Here is a 23,599-nt window from a genome sequence, read left to right as displayed (position 1 = left end):
ATAGTCACTAGGGGGCAGTAGCATCTATCTATCTGTCTATCTGTCTAACTGTCTATCTATCTATACTGTATAGTATGTGTGTGGAATCGAAATGGAACAGTTGTGTCAAATACAGATGATTATGACCAGTGTATGTTTCTGAGCAGAAGAAAGGCGTGTGCACCAGGTTTGAAAAGCCTTCATATGGTGAAAATCCTGCTGTGTAAATGCTCTTTGGACTGGTTATATGGCTTTTAACCGTACAGCTTTGATTTCTTTTTCTGATATCCTATATCAGTGTCACAGTGTCCCATTGCCAGTTTGGAGCCTGAGACTGAACTCTTTTATTCCAGTCATTGTATTGTAACCCATCTTTGTCATAATGGTTTTCCAGTAAAGTAGAGTGGATATGAAACAGGAAACTACTCACAGTTCACCACAAGTGTCCCAAAAGTCATAGCTTCTCCCAGGGAACTTCTGGCCACCACTTTATACTCGCCAGCATCATCAGGAGAGCACCTAAGGATATAGAATTTTATGTATCTGTTAAAATTAGAAGCGATTGAAGATGGAGCTGAAATATTGTATGTGTACTGTTACACATCTGTGCTTTTATTGCACATATTTAAAGCAGTTGCACACTTAACTCTGTTGTGATGGCTGTTAAATGAATCCCAAGTGCAACATAAAGTTAGAAAGCGATGTCATCAAACCACTGAACTCAGTTGACTCGTTCGTTCATTTCATTGAATTCTGCTTTATTTCCTTAACGCCACAATTCCTGAACCTCACCACCAATTTCTTAAATTCCTAATTTTCTTCTCCGTTAATCAATGGCAAGGTAACCACACATGCACATCCACATCCCGGGGTCATATCCATACAGTTTTCTGCACAGAGATATTCAGCCTTAATTAGGGATTTGAGCTGGTGACCTACCTTCTGATCTCCAGTGAGTTAAGACCAAATGTTTGTTGAAGACTGTAATTCCATGGTTGGTCAGACATTCTCAGTGGCAGACCATCCTTATACCTGAAGTAGAAAGTTAGAAGTACATCTGAGTGTGTTGAAAGTTTTGTTTTGTTTTGAATATCAAAGCAAGCAACAGGTGTCTACTGATTACCTATGCACGTCTTTCACTAATCAAATGTTGGTTTGGCTGAATCTACGGCAGCCAGAGGGGGGCTTTGATCTCTCATTCTGTTTTGTGCTGGGCACTGTTGAGGTCAGCCTCTTGCTGCTCATTGGGCTTGATGGGTCCCATATGGGATGGTGAAAGCCATGAGCCTCAGGTTATCAGGATCTCAGCTTAGGTTCATGAATACTGAGCACACACAGTCTACTCATCAGCTAGTCTCTCAGCAGCTCAAGTATCAAGGTCGACAGTTTGGTACGTTGCCTGAATTAACACAGGTAATTTCATATTAATACATAAGGCTATATTCAACTCAGGGTTCAGAAGTGTGTCGTGATGCTTTTTTGCAAGCAACTCTTTAAGTCTATCTGTATTATCAATCATTTGCATGTACAGATGTATAACCTAACCTACCACATTGCCGCTCAGACTATATACTTCTAATGATTGTGTGAGAAATTCAATAGTATTTCACTGTATTGTAGATGAGTTATGAATTAATGATACCAATGTAGGGCTGCAACTAAGGAAACTATTATCTGTTGTTGACTGATTTGTCTTGTCTATAAAACGTCAGATAATATTAATAATAGAAACATTAATTGTATCGCACCTTTCATACAAGAAATGCACCTGCAAGTGCTCAAAGAAATTAGAAAGAACAAAGAAATTACATGCACCAAGTGCTTCACAGAAGAAAAGACATAGAATGACATAAAAACTGGGATAGAAAATGAATGTACAATAACATGGAGTATAAAGGCCACTTGATAATAATAATAGTAGTAAAAATAAGATAAATTAATAATGAAAATAAAATACACAGAATGCATAAGATGGAAAATAAAACCCACTGAATAGTAATACCACTTAAATTAAGTTAAAAATAGAGTTAGAAAAAAAGAGTAAATTCATTAAAACCAAGTAAAATGCAGCATTTTAAAAGAAGTTCAGCAGTGCAAAATAACATCAGTTAAAATTTCCCATGGCCAAAGGCGGAATCTCCCAATTGTTTGTTTTTTTTTTGTCTGACAGTATAGTATAACATATATTTAATTTGCAGTGACATGAAACAGAGAAAAGTAGGAAAATGACTCAGTCAAGACTTGATAAATTATTTAAATGGTTATCTATTTTTATTGTTAATTTTATTTGATGACTTATCAATGAATTGTCTGATCATTTCTGATATGTCAGGAGTGTACATTGGTATACACCTTGTGTAGTTGTTCCCTGAAAGTTATAGCTCTGGGCCATGAGAATTTTTCTGCTCTAACCCACTCCAACCAAGCGAGAAACTAAATTAAAATGGCACCAGTTTTCAGTGCGACCCAAGCAGTGGAATTTAATCGAAACTTCTAGAAAAAGAAATCACGGTAGGCCAGTGGGGGCCAAAAGAATGGAGTGCAGACAGAAGTTCTTACCATGTGACCTTTGGTGGTGGACAGCCCTGGACGGTACAGGAGAGTTTGACCGTCATGCCCTCCCAGACAGTGTGAGCCCTTAGAGGGATTGGAAAGTCTGGGGCCTTCTGACTCAGATGCTCCAGGTACTTCATGTGGGCAGATGCCTTCTTTTCTGCCTGTAGCACAGAGCGATCAGGAAAGGCAGAGTTTTTAAATAAGAAATAAATAGTTTTTACAGATAGAGAAAAAGTAATGTGCTGGTAAATATATTCAGTATCTCTTAAGTAAACTTAATTCTCTACAGCAAGGGCCCATGTGCTTCACAAGTCATTAAAACAGAATGAGAGGAACAATTAAACTAAGGAAACACAAAAATGAAAAATAAATTGTAAATAGTGAGGATAATCTGGTGGTGATTGTGCTCTGTAGAAACATCACAGTAAATAAGTAAAGTAAACATATTTAGCTACCAACCACTAAAAAACATTGATATTTTTGTCTCTGATATATCAAAGAGAGTTTAACTAGGTCACTAATATGGCCTTTTTTTATTAGTATTTTTTAAACATCCTCTCTACAGCCAGTCTGAAAGAAATTGCAGACACTCACTTTGTATTTGGTTTAGTTCACAACATGAACAAAGAAGGCAAATGTGGAAATACACTTTGTTTTTCAGTGCTGGAATGTAAGTAAGTACTGTACTTACTAGGTACCCACTGAGTAACAGTTGCTCACATGTAATAAACCAGACACAGTAATCAGACAGAACCAAAGCTAATAAAATTTAATTACATGGACATGCTGAGTAGTTCAGTGGGTAGAACAAGACATGACAATATCAGAGTTTGAGGTTCTCATTCAGAAAGTGCATGCACTAATTGTGGAAAGCGGATGCAATGCATGGTTTTAAATGAGCAGTTCTTAAGAATATATCACTGAGATCTGGTACAACTGTGTTCTTAAACCTAAATACAAGGCAATGTTTTTTACAAGTCATTCCTGAGACCAAAAGTTGACGTTTACCTGGTTGCGAAGGGCCAATTTGTCAACACGTGTGCGTAAGATATGCTGGTTCCTGATCACGTCTATTTCCACCTTCTCAGCCTCGTTCCCAAACAGAGTCCACTTGTCTCTGTGGTACTCTTCATCAGCAGCCAGAGTTTCCTTCAGGATTTCCCTGGTTGAACACAACACAAAGTTTCTAATATATTCAGGACTATTGTTTTTTTCTGTTATTTGTGTAATTGGGTGGTGAATGAAGATGCAGAAAACATAGTTTCTTGCAGACATATAACTTTACAGCAATGGAGCAACTTTCAAATGAGCAATAGAATGGAGCAATTGCTGTAACTTTGTTACTATGCTGATTTAAAGTGTTTATTTACAGTTGCACAAAACATTTCCAACCAAGACTAGACATGAAGTGATTAGCTTCCTTTGAAAATTTTGAGATGGCTGTCAAAACAATTCAGAGCTCCATCAGAGGAGGTGACAGGAGTAGAGACGGCAATTCAGACAAAGGTTTGAACATGATGTATAAAAACAGGGGTCGACCTGCGAGAGAAACGAAAACAGCAATTTTACATTGATTTTTTTTGTCACGTAAGCATTTCTTTCTGTCCCAGTCCATTTGCAGCCAAATGCTAGTTTTATGTTTTTTGGCAGTTTGTCGTTGGAAAGGCTCAGTGATGATGTCTGTGGTTTGCTGCTCCATTTATACCTACGTGTCATTTCACATGAGCACCATTCTGACAAATGTTCAAAGGTTTTGAGAACTTGATCTTTTCTCAGTAGAATATCAAGGCTTGCTGCATCGGTTGATTCGCATCACTATGAAGAGATGTACTGTTGGTGCTCTCACATGAAGTGTGCCCAGCGTCGGCTCCATGAGGGGGAATTGAGAATGCATTATTTTTGCTTTTTTTTTTCTCTTACAAATCTTTCCTGGGGAGCATACCACTGAGTGTTTTCACTTTCACTATGCATTACAACCTTAACCACTTGCCAGTTATGTGGTGCCCTCCCTGCTATAGGCCTCATGCCCGCCTTAGGCATTTGTTCTAGCGCTGACACTGTGTGCACCTCTCCAGGCCTCCTTCAGGTGAGGACAGTTCAGATCATTGCTGTGTCGCCGCCAGTGTGACATCCTTTTATCATGTTGGTCGTCATGGAGATGGCAGGTGTTTGTGATGGCGTATGCACTCAGAAGAAACACATTTCATCTTTCTTTGTCTGGTCAGCAAGGTGACATATTAAGTAGGGCAACTGTCATAACTGGAGACTGGTCCTGGTCTTTGGTATATAGGGGTCGTTAAGCAACACAGTGAATCCCCACCTGCTGTATGGCCACTGAACCTGCACTTTGAGCACATTGAAAAGGCTGTTAAAGGGATAGCTTGAGTTCAGCATGCCGGCCACCAGCTACTGTAGGTAATACAAAAAAAAAACAACAAATTATACCAGTGAAGACCTCTGGTAGTCCATAATATATGCATGTTTGTACAGGTTGTATGTGTGAATATCTATCCATATGTACATGGCATCATATATTCTCATGTACATGCACTTAATCCATACGAAGTATAAGCACTCCAACAGGCACAATCATGAATTTTGCCTGCCTTTTACAGTGCTTTAATACTCCTCTCTCTCATCGCCAGAGGGGTGTGTATCCTGAACCATCTTTTGATTGACAGTCCCCTGGGTTTAATTATTTGAACACATACTTCACACACACATTGCCACAACAAACAGGGAAGACAGAATCTTAAATATTCACAAACACTTCTCTGATGGCCGCTAGAGCACGAGTGGCCCTACAAATGGTTGCGATAATTCAGTGAAATGCACAAACAGCATGAATAAATATGCAAATAACTACATGCATGCATAGACGCATATGCAGACAAGTGCGTACCCACGCACACTCACACTCCCAGGCGCTCAGAAACACGGCTTTGACTTTTTCTGCCACAGGCACGTTTAGATAAGTTTGTGCCTGTCAGTGTTTTTAATCTCTGTGGCTCAGAGATTTTGAGCCTTGAGGGAATGAACCACTGGAACACATCAAATCAGTGGGTATGAGGGTGTTTATGGCTTAATTATAACTCAAAATGGAAATTTTAATATTGCCTATTGGTGCGAAGAACAGCAGCCCCCCCCTGCCAAGACAAACTAGACATGTCTGAGTCAGCTGCATAATTTCCATGTTATCCATTACCACGAGGAGAAGAAACGTTCGTGTGATTCAGATAGTAATGTGCAGCTGGAGACACACTTGCCAACACGAAAATATCTCGCACATTCTTTTCCACACAAATCAAACCAAATGTCATGCTCCCCTATCTTGCAACACTCTGTCCTTCCAGAATTAGTGTGCCAATCCTCGAGAGCTTTCAATTTCATCCATCTTTCCGTTCCCCCTCTTATCCTGGGAGGAGTCAACCATTTCTAGTCTCCATTCTGAAAAATCCACCCATGCCATATTTATCTCAGCACTTCCAGGGCGGTGTTTGTCAAAAATGGACAAATTGGCTTCAACAGGTGGAAAAATCTGAAGGTGAGATAAGACTGATGAATTAGAGCTGTGCACTTGAGCAGATAGGACACTCGTTGATGAGATGGAGGGTTGTGGTGGTGGCATGGGAGAGGGCACCTAATGAGACGCCAAGTTGGCAGGGCTACATCGCTGCAGCTGAGGCTCATTACTGTCAGATGCGTTTTGTCTTTCGAAAGGGTGTGATTGCACCCTCAATGACTTCCCTCCTTTTCACTCTCCCTCCTTGGCTACTCTGTCTTCTAGTATTACTCATCTTCCCCGTCAGTGCTCATTGTGACCTCTGTCCATCCATCTATTTGCTGTTGCCAGCCACTTGACAGTCAAAGCTTCCTTTTATGGCTTGAAGAAGAAAATATCTGTGTTATTTTTCACATTGATAAAGAGGTCTACATGCATGCAGAGATGTCAAATCGTTTTTGACACAAGAGTCTAATAGATTTCTGGATGCATTGGAGAAGAGACAAAGAAGCTGCCACTAAGCCTCCAAATGTGGAAGTGCTGTTAAATGTCGACACAGATACTTTGTGACTCAGACAGGGCAAGTTGCCCCTGGAGTAGAAAAGGGATTTTGGTACAGCAAATCATGTCACAAGAGGCTACAATCCCCTTGCTTCCTGTTCTGGGTGACCTAAACCTCTCTACTTTAAAATTTATTTTTAGATATATGACGTCCTCTCCATGACAGCTGAGCAGTAATCTTGTCCTGGCAACACGATCATAAGACACTTAAGTAAAAGATGGCTCACATATGTCATAAACAAAATCCGCTTGCATTCTGATTCACTAATAAGTTAAAGACTCTCTGTCCTGGCAGCTACCAGCTGCGTGCTGCCTTTTTTCTAGTGTCTGGTAAATTTTTTTCCTGTTATTTCTGTTGGTAATAACATATAACTTACATGTCCTGGTTTATCAAGTCATTTTCAGAGTGCTACCTTTCAGAAAGTCTCAAGTTTGATGTTTGTGATTAGAGTTGATCATCTTTACAACTTCACAAATGATTAATCCGCCATAACAGTGAAAAAAAAAATATTAGACCACACAGTGATCTAAAATGTGTGGCATTTTTTTGGCAAATGATGGGAGAAGTCCCCAGCTGGCCTTTTGCAGACAGCTCAATGAAGAAAGAGCCCTGATTTTTGTTGTTTATTGAGACTCTGCTCGCATAAAAGCTCTTGTGCAGTGAATGGCATGCAGGGAAAAGCATCAGGGAAACTTGACCCACAGCACATTCTCAAATAAAGTGGAGAGAGAGGATGTGGTGTTGGCTGCCGATGGAGAGGCAGAATTTTATGAGGAGCACAGATCATCCAGGAAGGAAGTCCTCTGGAGAAAAGTGGAGACCTGCTGACAGTCTTTGGTTCAGTATGAGATGTAGAAACTCATCCAGAGTTGCTGCCATTTTGTATCCACAAAAGACTCCCATCCAAAATAAATTGTGCCCAAGCTGAGAGCTGCAGATGGACAAGATTTCAGTTTTCCCTCTGGTGTCACTGATTTGCTGTTGGTTATTGGAAGTAGGGATACAGCAAACGATTATTTTCATTACCAATTAATCTGGAGATTATTTTCTTGATTGATCAATCTTTTGGTCCATGAAATGTGAGAAAAACACTGGCTGAACACTGGCTTTCGAAAACTGTTTTTATTATATTAACAGTTTTTTCTGCCTTTGTTAAGTTTCCTGCAGGCTCATCAGTTTTATTTATTAGATAATATTTAGGGGTTACCAGCTAGAATGTTGTGAGCTAATCAGATGGATCAATATCAGGGCCAATCTGGGCATACTTTAATCGATCGGAATCAGCTAAAATAAAACTAATCAAATTGCGATCATTTCTTTACCGTACTCTGCTGTGTGTTGTCCGCCTCAGGCTGCGGATGTGTCAAAACAGCTTTCCTTTAAATCAGCCTTTAACACATTTTACTGCACATGTGAGTGAAAATTAAAGAGTGTGAATGTGAAAAATTATGTGACAGCACCGGTGTGAGTGACTCAGTCAGTTCTGACACCTGGATTGGCAAAATGTACAGATTTTCAAATCTTTAACAGAATAGCTTTCCTCTGTCTTTATTAGCAAAGGGCATTACAAACCATTCATCCAATGCTGACTGTCGCTTTTGCTGGTTTAAATGACAAACATTGCCGGCAGCAGGTCATATTAGCTGTTGCTAATTAACATAAATCTGTGATGTCATGCCGAAATAAACCTTGACTTGTGTGCTTTCTGCAGCCAGTGTCTGTACTCAACCAAAAATCATTTGTGATTGTGGGAGTAGAAACTCTGCTTTGTAACACTGCTGGACACACAAGTGTTTTTGTAGTTTAAACAACTCCAACAGAGTGATGCATCTTCTCTAAGCTAATGGCTTCATATTAATTTCAGGAGTCATTCTCCCAGTTGAACTTTTATTCACATCATATCGATAATTTAAAATGATCGTCTTAATAGTTTTCAACCAGGACTTTCAGTATTTTGATAATGTGTCTTGTGAAAAATTCAGTAGGCTGTTTCAGTTTCAGTGTGTCAGTTAACATTACATAATATCTCTATTTTTAAATAGAAGTGTTCATACCTCAGTAATGCCAAATAACCTAGATTACAGGACTTGGACTGGGACTATCAGGACATCCCGATTACCATTACTGTTCTTGTTCAGGCTGGGTAATATGACGATACTGTGAGACATTCGTGAACCAATTGTGATTTTGCTATACTGCTTATACTGGTATCTGTCCCTTTAACTTCTTACGGTGTTTGAGGCCATTAAGGGCAATGTTGCAAATCAATGAAGAGGACTAGTTTATGGCAACATAAGATTTTTATGTGATTCATGCATCACTGTGATGCGTGAACAGGCAGTCTTGCCTGATTATTTTATCCATTATCAATTTCTCAATTGATTTTTCCAGAGAATCTCTTGTATCGAAACACATATCGGTATTGTGACATAAAATTGCATGCACCCTAGAGAGAGGAGGCTTTTATCACATCATCCACCCCTCAAGTCTTGCCAGTGATCAACAAAAACATGGATCTCACCATGTCCTGTGGCGGGGGAGGTTGTCCATGTTCAGAATCTCCTTGACGGACATCAGGTCGGCAGGGATGATGGGATAGAAATCAGAGTAGGAGGCCTCCTCATCACTGTTGCATTCAGTGAGCGTTGGAAAAATAAAACAAAGCCTGATTAACACAAGATATCTTGCATATCATCAAATGACACAGGTGAAAGATTATAAAATAGATATTTTCCCTTGTCATCCTTCACAGTTATTTATTCTGTTGAGTGTTCGTATTAGCATGCCCGTTCATTTTGTCATGGTCTATGGCACATTATCCAATTTCAAGTTCATCAGATCATTATTCTCCTTTGCCACTAGACAGCAGCAGTGGCTGTCCTATTCTCTGTCTGAACAGCAGAGGTGGCCATACGTCAGAGAGAGCTTGGGTAATGTAGGCAAACATTATATACACGAGGTTTCATTTATTCAAGCACTCCAGAGACTTAGTTTGAAACTGGCAACTCTTATCTTATCTCCAGACTGAAAACGGCTTTAATGGATGTTTTTTGTCTCCTCTTCCTTTTGCGAAGCACTAGCAAGGTAAACAATGACAAGCCAAAATCAAACAAAACAACATAAACTGCAAAGAAGCGAGAATCCACGAAAGACAGGCCCCCTTTGAAACATAATGTCAATATTGTTTTTTGTCGCACTAATACCCTCTGACAGTCTGTGCAGCTCAGGGGTAAGCCAGCAAGTGTGGTTCATTGTGTGGCACCGCAGATTTGTCACTGATCACTTTAAACACGCTCTAAAATGTTACAAAGGAATTTGCAGCAGTTTGAGAGTTAAGAACAACATATCAGAATCAGAATCAGCTTCACTGGCCAAGTATTTGTACGCGTACAAGGAATTTGTCTCCGGTTTTAAGTTGCTCTCAATGTACTCTCACGCCGTTATCAGTTTACAGTTTTGTATTACACTGCTGCTGGGCTTAAACGGTGTATGTGACCTCCTCAGTTTGTTTTCTATCAGGAACACATGGTGCATTGTTTTTAACACTCTTTACTCAACAGTAACCACATATTTAATCTCATTAATCTACTGGTTGCCTCCCATGCGTGGGGTGCAAAGCCTAACCCAGCTAATCAAGCAGGGCAGCGTATGACCTGTTTTCTTTCAAGTGCGAGAATTGTTATGAACATCATCAGCTGCTTCTGCTCTGCCAGTGTTCCCCTATTACTCACTGGTGCACAAACACACATGCTATTGTCTATAGGGAGCTTATATAATCAGTGGGAACATGGGACTGCTGATGTGAGCTCAGGCAAATGGTCAGTGATGGTCGTGGCAGTCTGGTGTTTATGTGCCAAAGGGTTTTGGATCTGAGCCAATCAGTTGTTCATGGCACAATGGCAATGGCGCTCATCATCATAGCATGCAATCATCTGCAGTGTTCAGTATTTAATCCACAATGTGTCCGTGTGAACTGTTGGTAGGGCTGTTTGTGTTCCAGTTGATGAACTGGAATGCAAATTGAACAAAAGGAAGCAAACATACAGAGCAGTCACTGGACATGTATAGTAAAGTGATTTTAAATCATAAACACTCTGCCAGTTGCTGTCTCTTCCTGCAGGGACTGAAAGTAGTGTCTTCACCATGGACGCGTAGTCATGCAGATGCATAGAGAGACAATAGACACACATGAGTAAGCCTGCACTAAAGTATGAGCTCTCGATTTAAAGCACCAACAATAAACCGAGCTGACCTTTTCTATGTGCTCCCCCATAAATAGGAGAAGGGCGTTAGCTGTTAGCAGCAAGGTCACTTGAGGCAATGAAGCTGAAAGGCATTTTTGTAACAAGAGAAGCATTCATTTTTTGCTTTCCCTTTATCCACAGATGACTGTTGCTCTTTTAACATGAGTAATTACAACCGCAGTGAGAGGATATTCGTTTTCATGCTTTACTTATTTTTCATGTGTTATTACATCTATTGTTACAGCATGGTTTGGCTAATGTTGAAGTAATGTGCACTGCAGTAAAACACAGCTCCACTGAAAAGAATAAATACAAAAATAATTTTTTAAGTTTTTATATATATTATGTATATTTACTCAGGTGTGTACTACACAACCCCCAACTACCGTTGCTGCTAACATCTAGCCTCAGGCTTTAGTTTCAACAAATCATTTTACAAATGGCAATGCAAATTGACATGACTTCTCGTTTTCTTTTGTTTGTAAGCTGGGAAGTTTCCCCATTTCTCTGCGCTCAGTGGACAACTTCTGCTTTTGCTGTTTTATTTTTTCCCTTTTCCTTTGTTGAGGTTCCCTTTGAGTGTGTACTGAGAGGCTTGGGCTGTTGAATAATGTAGTGCAGAGCCTGCGGCTGGGCAGTATCGCTCCAGTACAGCCCACAGATACATACACACAAACACTCATCACATGCAAACAGGAACATGCACACACATGTGCACCCACGCATGCAAACAAACACACTGGAAAGAGCTGATAGTGCTGCTGTGTGCAGGAGAATGAGGTTGTTCAGTTATGCATTTCTAAACAACATGCTTCCTCAAAATATTAACTTGGTATAACTAGAAAATAAAAAAGAGGAAAACTTTTGTGAGGCACTGGACGATCAGCCCTCATTGTGGTTTTTATGTCAACAACTTGTACTAAAAATCGTTCTCCCATTGTACAAACAAGAAAAACTAAACTCTGCAGTAGTTTTGTTTGATAAACCTACCCAGAGGACACTTTGTTCAGTCTAACATGTAGATAGAAGGATGTTGTAAGGATATGTTTCACAATGCACCTGCTTCGTCTCTTGCTTCTTTTTAATAAAGAGAGAGAGATGAGCTCTAAGTTTAGCTGCACATATGCACTATTGATGGAATAATTGCTTATTTTCATCATCCCTAAGGATAAAATGGGTCGAATTCCCTTTATTCTGGAATGGAAATTACAGACCCACAGGTTAGCCTAATTTAATGACTCACTGCAGTAGGGGGGGCTGTGAAAATGAAGGCAAATTTGACTTGAGACTATTAGGGCAGGACCAGAAGTGATTCTATTAGATCTCACTGGGGTCATCTGGGAGCACTGGTATGGCAGCTGTCTGATTTTTATATTTATTTTGTAATAGAATAGGCTTCTGTTACATTGCTGATATTTTACTTGAGTAATAATACATGTAAAAACATCTTAAAGCTTATAGAGTCAGCAGCACATGGGTTGACATACTTAAATGTTTTAAGATAGAATAGCATCAAAAGAAACAAAATACATTGGGGGAAACTCTTCTCAGGGTTCATTCAGTTACTGTTCTGGAGCTTTCAATCATACACATAATCTTGTTTTGTGTTTGCCCAAGAGCACTTTAAGGACTTCTCATCCACGTTTACTTCAAAGTTGAGGTTCAGAGTTCATTCTTGACCTTGATAGTGTCAGCTGCTTTTTCCAAGGTCAGAAATTAACTTCCACCATCACATCTCAGACCTCACTTCAGGACAAAGTGGAGCCAGCCGATGCATCACGCATAAACAGTGAGCTAATGCTGCTGCCTGTTGCTTTTCTATTAATTTGACAGGTCAGATAAATCAGGTCGGGCTGTTTCATATGTTATTTTGAGAGCTGGTGTAGCTCAAAATGTTTACATTATTGCAGTCACATTTGCTGCTGTTCATATTTGTCTTTCAAGCCACTGGATGACTGGGACACCTCCCATTTACTGGATATTATCCACACTGCACTAACACTACTAACCACAAAGTAACTGAACTGCAACAGCATTGTCCTCATTTATTCAAAGGCCAACTCCACCTAGTTGCGTTTGCATGGGCAAGTGCCGATGTGCGTTTTCAGTCCTGAAACATGCAGAAAACTCTTGTTAGTTTGAGCTCTAGCAGGGAAACACTGCAATATAACACTATTGACATATTAAGAAACATTGTTAAAGCCTGAGGTGGTGTGTGTGTTTTTCAATGTAGTGAATCAGGACTTCATCCCCAACCGGAGGCACTGTAATACCAGAGACAGACGGTGGTGGAGAGGGTCTCAAGGATGTGTGTTTGTGAATACTGTATGAGAATTTGTTGTGCTAGCAGCTACCACCAGTCGCCCAGAAGGTATTGTTGAGTAAAAGTAATGTCTCATCGAGCTCAGAATAACCAGCTTGCCATATGTTTCTCCTAAATACCATGTCATCTTGCAACTGCAAAAACAAATCAGCTCTGATCAATCAGGACCACTTTGCACACATGGAACAAGGTAATACTGATCAAATTCACCCACTTTATTATTTCTTACAGTATACATTTGGGGCAGAAACTGGGAACTTTATTCTGATGCATATAAATAAAATGTAGGTTTAGTGCAAAACAGGCTCAGTCTTAACAAGCAATTTAATCTTTTAATCCTACATCAGTTTGTTTAATACATGAATATATCTGCATATGAGGGTGAGATAATATAACTTGGTTGCAGCATTAATGTGTTTGTTGCCTTAAGTGCCATTTTCCTGATATTAGTGTAGTGATATCCCTTGTTTTGTCCAATTTCAAGAAACTAATTTCTGAAAAATGCCTGAAACAAGAGATACTGCACTGGAATAAAAGTGAATTATCTCAACTCCATTTTCCTCTTGTTTTTTTTTTTTTTTTAATTAAAATCAGGGTTAAGGGCTGAATATGAGACTTGATGACTTGTTGTAATCGTACTGATGGAACCTCTCAAGCCACTATTAAATAATCCTGATTATACAGCTTCTTTTAGCCAGAAAATACAGAAACAGTGTTTTCCCAAAAGGTAGGTAAGTGTGTTTGTTTTCAGAAGGCTTACTGTTTAGGTTCCCAAACCAAGAAAAGTTGGTGGTAAAAATAAATAAACCAATGTCTTGTCCTCCCCAAGCAGCCACCTTTCACATGTCATTGACTACTGTACCTTGTCACTGTAAATCCATCTGGAATAAATCCATTGAACTGCACTAGTAATTGGATTCCCAGACTTTTGATTTTGTTTTACTTCATTAAAGTTATTCAGAATGTTGCTGGCAATATTCAACATTTTTAATATTGTTAAAAAGATCTCATCAAAAGACCAAAACCAATGATGAATAGTCTGTATTTTTGACTTCCGTAGCCTGTCTGTTACACTCAACTCTAAGACCATGTGTTCCAGCTGAAGAGGTAAATCTAGATTTTATTTGGTGCACTTGTGAGTATTTGCAGTAGTGTGGTGTATGTGAGAATGACTTGAAAAGCCCATATATATCGTAATGAAGGAACTTGTCACCCAATTCAACGTTGAAACTTACTAATGTGCTTTTATTAGGTTTTGGACAACACGTTGTCAGTGTAAAGGTGTCCATATAAGCTCAGGTTGCAGCCTGATATGGTTAGAAGTCTGTTTGCTGTTGCAGAGGAGCTAAAGCTCCTGTTCATGAACACCACCATGTTTCGCTACCATCCATCATTGGGCCGCTCTGCCCTGCTGGTTACTAGCTCTGCTCTCCACTCTGCTCGTTACTCGCCATGAGCCAGGCTAAATTAGTCTAAAGAAACCAGTGTGCTCCCTAATTGGGAACCACTGAAATAAACTGCTACTGAGATAGATAAAATTAGCTCCAACTTGAGCAGCTACAACAGTAAAATGCTGCTTACACATTCGTGAGTCAGTATTAATAATTGGGTTGTGTAATGATATCAAACAACGAAACAAACACTTGTACTTTGATAGTTCGGCCACATTTTGCTGATAATACTTCTGTACTTTTACTTAAGTAATATTCTGAGCACAGGATTTTTTACTGTGTATTTTCACATTGTTGTAATAGTATTTTTACGTAAATAAATGATCTGAAAACTTCCACACTTCCATGTATCCTTTTTAACTTGCACAACTGATGTCAGGAGAACATGTTTGCACCTGGAAGTGAAGGTCTTCTTCTTGATCTGGGAGGACAGTTGCATGCTGTGAGACATCTGGGACGACTGCTCCTCCTGCTCTCGCTGCATCACCATCCTGGTTTCCATGGTAACCCACCTGTAGAGGGAGGGGAAGCTGGGAGTAAAGATGCAGAGGTGTGTAGGAGGCAGCGCCGTACAGAGTCAATGGCAGTCTGTCAGACACGAAAGGCTCTGTAGCCTCGGCCAGGAACATAACTACATTATATTTGTAAGCAGTCAACAGAGACTCGCATCTGGAGCAACTCAAAGCTGCATGTTTCCTATTCAGTGCAGATGAGTCACAAAATGAATGGCCACTTTCCACTGTGGACACTTCAGCCTTGGCAAGAGACATAACTATGTATGCTGTGATCTGTGTTCAGACCTTGCTTTGGTTACATTTCTAGTACTCAGTTGAGGTGGTAAAGTAATGAAAGAAATGTGGTGGTGCAGGATTGTGAATTGGTCTCAATCCCTCATCCTGTGAAAATTATAATTGAGCCATAGGGGTGTATGCAAAATGCTAACACAAGTCTCCTAATATCTAAGATAAGTGTGTTGCATCTGGCAACCCAAAGACACCAGGTGCTATTAATAACATGTTTCTGAATCAATATTTGTTGCAGTTACATCCTGGATCTAAACAGTCATGCATCAAACTTATGTCAGCGTCCTGTCTTCAATCTGCTAAGGAGCAGCAAACACACCTACCACAAGTGGGTTTCGATTCAAAATGTCATTATGCACTTTGGGGAGGAAAGCTGGTGTCTGAAATTCGGAAGTCAGCACTTTCAAACAGACGCAGTCCTGAAATATGCTGCTAACATTTTTGAAAATACTGAACTGTCAAATTAAGTGGTTTATTTATTTTTTGTTGTGTTGATTTTATTTGTTTTCTTTGTTTTTTATCTTCTTTGTTCTACAAAATGTCTGAAAATGGGATTGCATTTCTCATTACTTTCTCAGTCCAAAGCGTGGTCTTTTGTGGTTTTTCCAGCAATATTCTGATTATAAAAAGTAACCGATAATGTGTTTTAATGATAAAATGTAATATTTGCAGTCATATAGTCTTTTGTTTTCACATTTCTGTCTGTTGTTTGAGTTATTTTGAAATGAAAAACTTCAAATCATATCTTTTTTTTTCCCCATTGGAGTCCAGAGTGGTTTTAGACGTAGATGTGGAGAAAATGTGTGTTTATCCCACAGTGAATGCATCACCTCTTTGTGGGTTGTTGAGCCACTAATAATTCATCAGTTGAGGTCCACCACGCTGCTGCCCACTCCCTGCCCATCATTAATCATGCGGCTGCTCTGGGAAGTGAATGCAGAACGCACCCAACAAACAGAATCAGGTCGCACCAGAGTGATAGCTTCATTCACCCAGTCCCAATAGCAACCACCTGTGTGTTAGTGCAATAAACAAGCTTAATGTGTTATTTCTTCTCATCTCCTTCAATTACCTTGTGGAAAACAGCAGTGAGTTAGCTAGCAGGCTAATAGACTAGCAGGCCAGCTGATTCCCCTGTTGCTCTTTTTGTGGCTCACTGTTGTTGTGCAAAGAGGGAGCTTTGTTTGAACACTGTTAATGGAAGGTCGACCTCTGGCACATTAAAATTGATCATTCTACATGGGTATGTCTGGATCCTGGGCCCCTGGAGGAAGGGGAGCAAAAGCAAAACAGGGCTCTTTTCTATACACAGTGCAGTTTTCAGTCTCTGGAGTGAATTGAGTGCTCGGTTTCCAAGTCTGTGATGATGAAAAAAACATCTGTAGCAACAGAGGAACAAGGGGACAAGTGATTTACTATTCTACTTATTGAAGGGGAAATATTTGTCTGAACACTACAGGAGCTTGCTTTATGCCATCCCCAGACAGTAATTAAAAGCTACATCCAATGAGGCCATCAAAAGATAAGACCATTAATAAGCTAACCCCAGCGCTAACCCAGCTAGCTGGAGAAACAATAAAATACTCTAAAGAGAAACAAGAGAAAAAGCGTTCCTACAACTCAAAGAAATAATAAGAATTAACACCATTAACACCACGATGCAGGTGTGTTATAGAGGCACAAAGTGTGCATTTCACTTCTGCTTAGTGTTGTGGTTTCATATTTCATTGAGCATTTTCACATACTCTTATGCATCAGTAACCTGTCTTTAAAAAAGTTGTATGTCCTTTGTGCTAGGTTTAGATGTAGGCTGAGTAAAGGAAATCCCACTCACGCTTACTTTAAAGAAACGGCGAAGTCCTCTGGGTGTCAAAGATCTGTAGGACGGATATATCCCACTTCCTTATCTGTCTTGCCTGTCTGTCTGTCTCCTTGAAGATCTTATTCAATCTTGCTGTCTCACCTCTCTGAATTACCTCTCACTGCCTGTCTGTCTGCGTCTACCTCACTCTCTGTATGCCTCTCCTGATGGTGTGGTGAGGGTGACCCTGAACACAAAGTGTCCTTCAGTGCCAAGTATGTGGACAACACAATGCTCTCTCATTCTTAAGTTGGTAAATATAGACCAATGACACCTCCCCTGTACACTACACACACACACACATTCAACTTTACAACACACTTGGTCCTAAATGGACACACAAAACCACCACGGGCACACACACAGACGCAGATCATTTCCATCAGTCAGACTTACAGACAGCCCACGAGGACAAGCAGCTAAAAGATGACACTATCTCCCTGTTCAATAAGAGAGGTTGGACCAAATGGCCCGAGCAGCTGAAAGGAACAGCTGGAATGGCCTCGGGAGAACAACTGGCTGTGGTGGAACTACAAATGTCTGCTCAATAACTGTCACTGAAAGAAATATATATTTATTTCAGCCCTCACAGCGCTATCCCACCTGGGTAAAAAGAATCCAAAATTAAAGGCGGAGAAATGACAAGCGGGAAGACAGAGGCGACAGAGGGCTGTGGGGAGAGAGGGAAGATGCAGAGAGAAAAAGAGAAAGAGAGGAAGGAGCAAGTCAGCTGTTAGCTAGAGATCACCTTTGGTTCTTTCTTATTAGAAAATAGACCTTGGACTCTGTTTTTAAAAAGCAAGAGGTTAATAATGTGGAGGCAACACCTGAGACTTCTCACCTGATCCAACCAACATTCTACTTCTGTTTCTTCATCTCCTCCTTTCACAGCTCTTCCACCTCTCCTATCTCAACAACTGTAGGATGGATTGCCATGGAATTTTGTCCAGATAGTCATGGTTTCCAGAGGATGAAGCCGCTTGACTTTGATGATAACCCAACTTTTAATCTAGTTCCCCCAAAAGATCACAGTTTGGTGCTAATTTGTGCTGAATATGATGCCAACTGCGCATTCATGTCCCCCTAAAGATGACTTGTTATAACTTGATGATTCCTCTTTCTTTTTTTTTTTTCATGTAGTGCCATTATTGGATTATGCTCTATGACAGCTGTACTTTGTTTTTACTTCTGAGTAACAAATGCAAGCATGCTGAAAGGCTAAACTGAGTTGAACATGGAAGCATTTACTCAAAGTCACAGCTGTTCTTGTTTGGATTTTATGTGTATAATGCTGCTGCATATCTCCATCCATCCACCTATCTCCCCTATGTATTGCATTACTACTTAATTACTGTGCATTGCTCAAGGTGTTTCTCAGTGACCAGTGTTGGTATTATTAGTTGTTGTCGTTGTAGTCGTACTTGATTTCTCCTAACCCATCCCCTTTTTCCGTGCTCTCCTTGGTCTTGCTTCTCATCTCCTTTTACAGTGATCTTTGATTAGTTCCTGGAACACATCCGCGCTTCATTTAACAGGGTTCTGTCTCTCTCTCACATTTTATTCTGATTAACTGTGTCTTCATTTGTGTGTGTGTGTGCACGTGCATGCACAAGTGTGTGCGTGCCCAGTGGCGCTGACTGACAGGGACTAAAAGCACATAGGGGCTGCAAGGAAAGAAGGCATCACTCAAGGCCACAGCATTATATGGAAGGATGGGGGTTATTTATAAGCTCTTAGTGGCCACACCTGCCTCTGGAATATCACCACACAATACAAGCTACGGTTGCCAGGCCTTCTCTTCCCATCATACATCAGCAGTGACTGTCAGACTAAGAATAACTACTGGGACAAAGCAGCTGAGGGCCACCTTTATTAGTTCCTCTTCTTTTGGAAAACTCCTCAGCTTCCAGGTCCACCAGAAACATCTCATGTCAGTGTTGTCTTCTGTTTCTTACGGTGCTTATAGTAGGAAAGGGGATGCTGCTTTGAACAGGTTTCTGAAGTACTGCCAGGCTTAAAAACTCACCAAGTGCAGCCTCTGTTTATTTAGTGCCTAATTTATTTAAATCACTAATGCAAATCAATTTGGTTGCACTTTCCCAGAGCACCTGAAGCACAAAATATGTAATGAGTTTGTACATGTACCAGGTGAGACATGTATGGCAAGCCAACAAGGAATAAATGTTTGCCGCACACTCAGAATGACTTCCCATGTTTATTAATCATTAATGCTTATTCACAATTCACGCTTGCTCTGTACTTTTACTTGCATAAATGATGAATAAAAGCCAGACTCAGTGTGACTGTGTGGCAAACATTTATTCCCTCTTGGATGTTCTTGCATTTTATCTGCACCGCACAGATGCAGAATATCATATCCTTAATGTATGGGTTGCTGTGGAGGGAATCAGACTCTGATGTGACAACTGCATTTGATGCCACATTCAGGTCACTCTGTAGGAAACAAGTGAAAGAAGTATAGGATGGTTGAACAACTTGGAGGGATTGACATGTACAACTTGTTGGAGGGCCCACATCCGAAATATTTTATTCATGGATGTAAACAGTCATACATAAAATACCTGTAGCAGCTTTGCGTGGAGCTGATTGTATTACTTTTAGCTACTAATTTAGATTTTTATATCCATGAACTGCTGACATTTCTTCATTTAATGCCGTTTTTGCAGGCAGAGCTGTCAGTTTTGTGCAAGTTGCGATATAAAGTCTGAGATCTCATAGCACAGAATATCCTATTTGAAATAAGGACTTGGAGGTGAGCGTTCATGTTTTCCTCAGCTCACATTTTGCAGCTCACGTTTACAATAAATCTGGCATGACATGAGCCAGAGGCCAGGATATGAAGGGGCATCAGACATTTTAATATTGTAGACATGGGATGACTTTCTTTGATGCAGACTTCTTCATGCTTTGACAAGCAATGATGCAGTAATAATAATGATGATAATAATGATGTATATAAAATGAAAACAACTTAATGAATCTGCCATTTCTATTAAGCATATCATCTGACATTTGAGTTTCTCTTAGCAGCTCTTTGTTCTTTTGACATCTCCTTTACCTGTCGTGCCTTTGAGCAACTAGCACAGCAGCCATAGAGGTCTTGGTTTGAGAAGCACAGACATGCTACCTTTTGTCATTGTACTGTATATAACATGGAAAAAATATCTATGTATTCAGTTAAAAAAATCTGTCTGCACAATATTGGCATGCTCTGACTGGATACTATTCTTAGTGTTGAACAGCCATCTGTCAGTTTGAAGACTGAAGCGATCGTTGTTCCACAGGGGATTGTCTGGTGGAAACTAAATATAATGAAAGTTTCTTTTCATCTTATCACCTACTGGTGATTGGGCCCAGAATAGACCTTAATGGACACCACAGTCTCCTGAATGATCCATCATTTCCTGGCCAGCCTTGACAGCTGTTTTCGTGCCTTTTTCTAATCAAGGACCCATTAAGAGCTCATTAGAATGCAAGAGAGGAAAGGGAGGGGGTGAAGTGATTGCATCCAATTACATGCAGCCTTCAATGCATCAAGTGATTTGGACTGGGAGAGAGATTGGTACCCTTTCAATGGGGATAGCAAGAAAAAAACGCCACTTGTTGTGATTCACTTATGCCTTGTCATAGTGGAAAAGTACAACAAAAAGTGTCTGTTGGATGCTCCTACTAGTGTTTGAAGAGCCAAAAGAAGATGCCCTCCTTTGTGTATACAGTGTGTACTGTGCACTAATCCTCATTTTATATGCAGTATCGCTTCAGTGGTATGACAGAAACAGGTAAATGATGCTCAACTAAGCTTTTTTCACATCTCACATTTGTTTAGACGTTTAAATAGTTCTTGTGCTAATTGATGGCTGTTTCCGATGGTTGGAGAACCAGTTGTCCCGTCAGATCTTAGTTGGTGAGATTAAGAATGGGGACACATCTTCTTACATAGCTATATTAGCTACATACTAGCTAATCTGCTGTACAAATTGTGAAGCCTTTTGATGGAAATGTGTGATTTTGGACTATATAAACTGACTATATCGCTACATCCATTAATCATAGTGACAGAAAAGTGTCTCAGATTGATGCAGCTGCACAAGCTATGCTCAGTCTGCATGCAGAAATAATTCATCTTAAATACTAAAACTTTATTCAGTGTGAAGAACAAGAAGTTAGCAGTTCTTCTGAACCTCTACCCCATCTTCAGTATTAGTGGAAAATAAAGTTGACAGGATGGATTCTTCACTCAGTACTGATTTTTGCTATGGCAAAACAAAATAACCCCACTCTTAGCAAAAAAATCAGCAAACATGAAGACAATGAAGTTGCACAAAGTGATTATCAGACTATTTATACAGTTGCTTCCTAACAAACTACATTTTAAAGATATATCACCTCAAAGTCGAGCCAAATTTTACTGGATCTTTTTTCTTTCTGTATGTTCCCTCAGCCATTACCTGAATGAAGTGATTGTCCTTACTCTAGCTAGTGGCACGTGTAATATTCTTACAACAGTTCCTTAAATAGCAAGTCATGCTAGCCCTCTCCTGTAGAAACGTGACAGGCTGTTCTTTGGCAGTCTTCCCACTTCTGTTATCACTTGAGAGTGAATGAGAAATGGTCGTAAAGTATCTTCATGGTACAATATCAGACTTCAGAGATCAGACTACAGAAGCAATAGCAACGAGACACGCCTACATTTAAATAGAGCCAGTTAACTCTATCATCTTACTTATCAGAAAAGATAAATTTAGAAAAAAGATGGCTACCGCCAAGATAGGGTGAGTGTTGGGTGATAGTTTTATGACTAGGACGCCCAGAATTGGACTTACTAAGTTCACTCAGCAGCTTCAAACATTTTCTGATATGGTGTAATTTCTTCAAAGGAGTTTTTCCTTTGCTCTATCTTGCCATGCTGGAACTTTTCCTTAAATGTGGATAGGGCATATAATAAATTAGGCAGTAATAACAGTGTATACCCCAAAATAGCCTTTAAACCTCAAAGGAGCCATTGAATGTCGATGTGAATCTCTAGCAGTGCACTGTATTGAGAAAATCCAAGGGCATTTATCAAGTTTCATGGTCACATTACAGTTTGTGCTTTTTAAAATAATGAATCAAAGTATGCATATCTGGATTTTGACCCAGCCTTTTACTTCTCTGGCAGTGACTGCAGTAAATATTTGACTGTACAAGAGACAGAGCTGGTTGCCTCACATGTGCTCTCAGTGCTACAAATGACTTAAGTGGCCATCAATATAGCCATTGATCCAGGGCATGCACACACCCTCTGCTGTGATTGAAATTCGGTTTGTGCAGATGCATTGGGATAATCCAAACTAATATTCCCCTTTCAAAGTTCTGTCATGCTTTTCACACTCAAGAGGGTTTGCTCTGTAATCTCCCATCTGATCATCTCAGGACTTGGCGAGTTGAAAGAGGTGAAAGGCAGCTTTCTGGCAGACAGACAGAAAAGAATCTGTCAGTGCTGCTGCACAGGTAAAGGCTGTTTTTTTAGACACCTGTCCAAAGAAGAGCCAGATGGGAAGATAGAGGGGGAAAAAGAGCAAGATGAAAAGCTGGACAACATGCCCTGTGCCATGTCTCCCCTTCCCAAACCCCAGATAGTGTGCAGTGTGTTGTCAGGATGATTGGCTATGAGTTCGAATCCCCTTTTGTTTCCTGGGTTCACCCCTCTTTGCCGTTTCACGTCCTGTTTGATTTACTTGGAGGTGCAGTGGTTGTCCCAAATTTTTCTTGACTGGATCTAACCCAATTTGTCTCTCTGTCTCCCACTTACTCCCACAAACATGAGCCATTTCGCATATTCGCATATATTTTTTTTTGGTGTAAGTGGCAACAGTGAACTTTGCTGGTACATTGCCAGTTCCAGCTCTCCGCTCATGTTAAATCATCATTTAGAATGCCTACTTTTTCCTCTGCTCCTACATCAGCCCTGTTCTCACTGCAAGCCCATAGCCCACTCATGTGTCAAGGGCGGCATAGCTGACTTGATTTCAAATAGCAGAAGAGAAGCGTGATGTTCATTGACATGCTCGAGCTTTGATGAAGAAAGGGTCACAGAATGCCTAACGGCTATGAAATACTGTATAACATGCTGCATACTTTTACTTGTTTATGCTGGTTTGCACTGAACAACACAAGAACTTTAATAGCATTCCCAAAACAACATCTGCTTCTGCAGTAGCCGTTTTCCTAAAATTTAGCAAAAACGTCTTTGTTGTGTCCCTGATCCTGTAAAAGATGCAGGTCAGTCGCTGAACGAAGAATCCCTCATACAGCGGC

The 23,599-nt window shown here is 40.2% G+C and overlaps 1 protein-coding gene across 1 annotated transcript in view; it reads right to left on the bottom strand.

Annotated features, from left to right (window-relative positions):
* myom3 (myomesin 3) overlaps positions 1-17,393 on the bottom strand; it is a 55,896-nt gene extending 38,503 nt beyond the window's left edge. Inside the window, exons 1-7 of the mRNA XM_041942260.1 lie at positions 17,261-17,393; positions 15,013-15,129; positions 9,121-9,225; positions 3,544-3,697; positions 2,539-2,696; positions 919-1,011; positions 410-498 (exon numbers count right to left, since the gene is read on the bottom strand). Coding sequence (XP_041798194.1) covers positions 410-498; positions 919-1,011; positions 2,539-2,696; positions 3,544-3,697; positions 9,121-9,225; positions 15,013-15,119 — 706 coding nt within the window. The 5' untranslated portion in view covers positions 15,120-15,129; positions 17,261-17,393. The remainder of the gene's footprint in view (positions 1-409; positions 499-918; positions 1,012-2,538; positions 2,697-3,543; positions 3,698-9,120; positions 9,226-15,012; positions 15,130-17,260) is intronic.
* Positions 17,394-23,599: the final 6,206 nt, after the last annotated feature.

The sequence above is a fragment of the Chelmon rostratus genome, chromosome 8, assembly GCF_017976325.1.
Source record: "Chelmon rostratus isolate fCheRos1 chromosome 8, fCheRos1.pri, whole genome shotgun sequence".
In the NCBI taxonomy this organism is placed as follows: Eukaryota; Metazoa; Chordata; class Actinopteri; order Chaetodontiformes; family Chaetodontidae; genus Chelmon; species Chelmon rostratus.
Note: the sequence above shows the minus strand (reverse complement) of the source record. Positions and strands in the feature narration are given on the sequence as shown.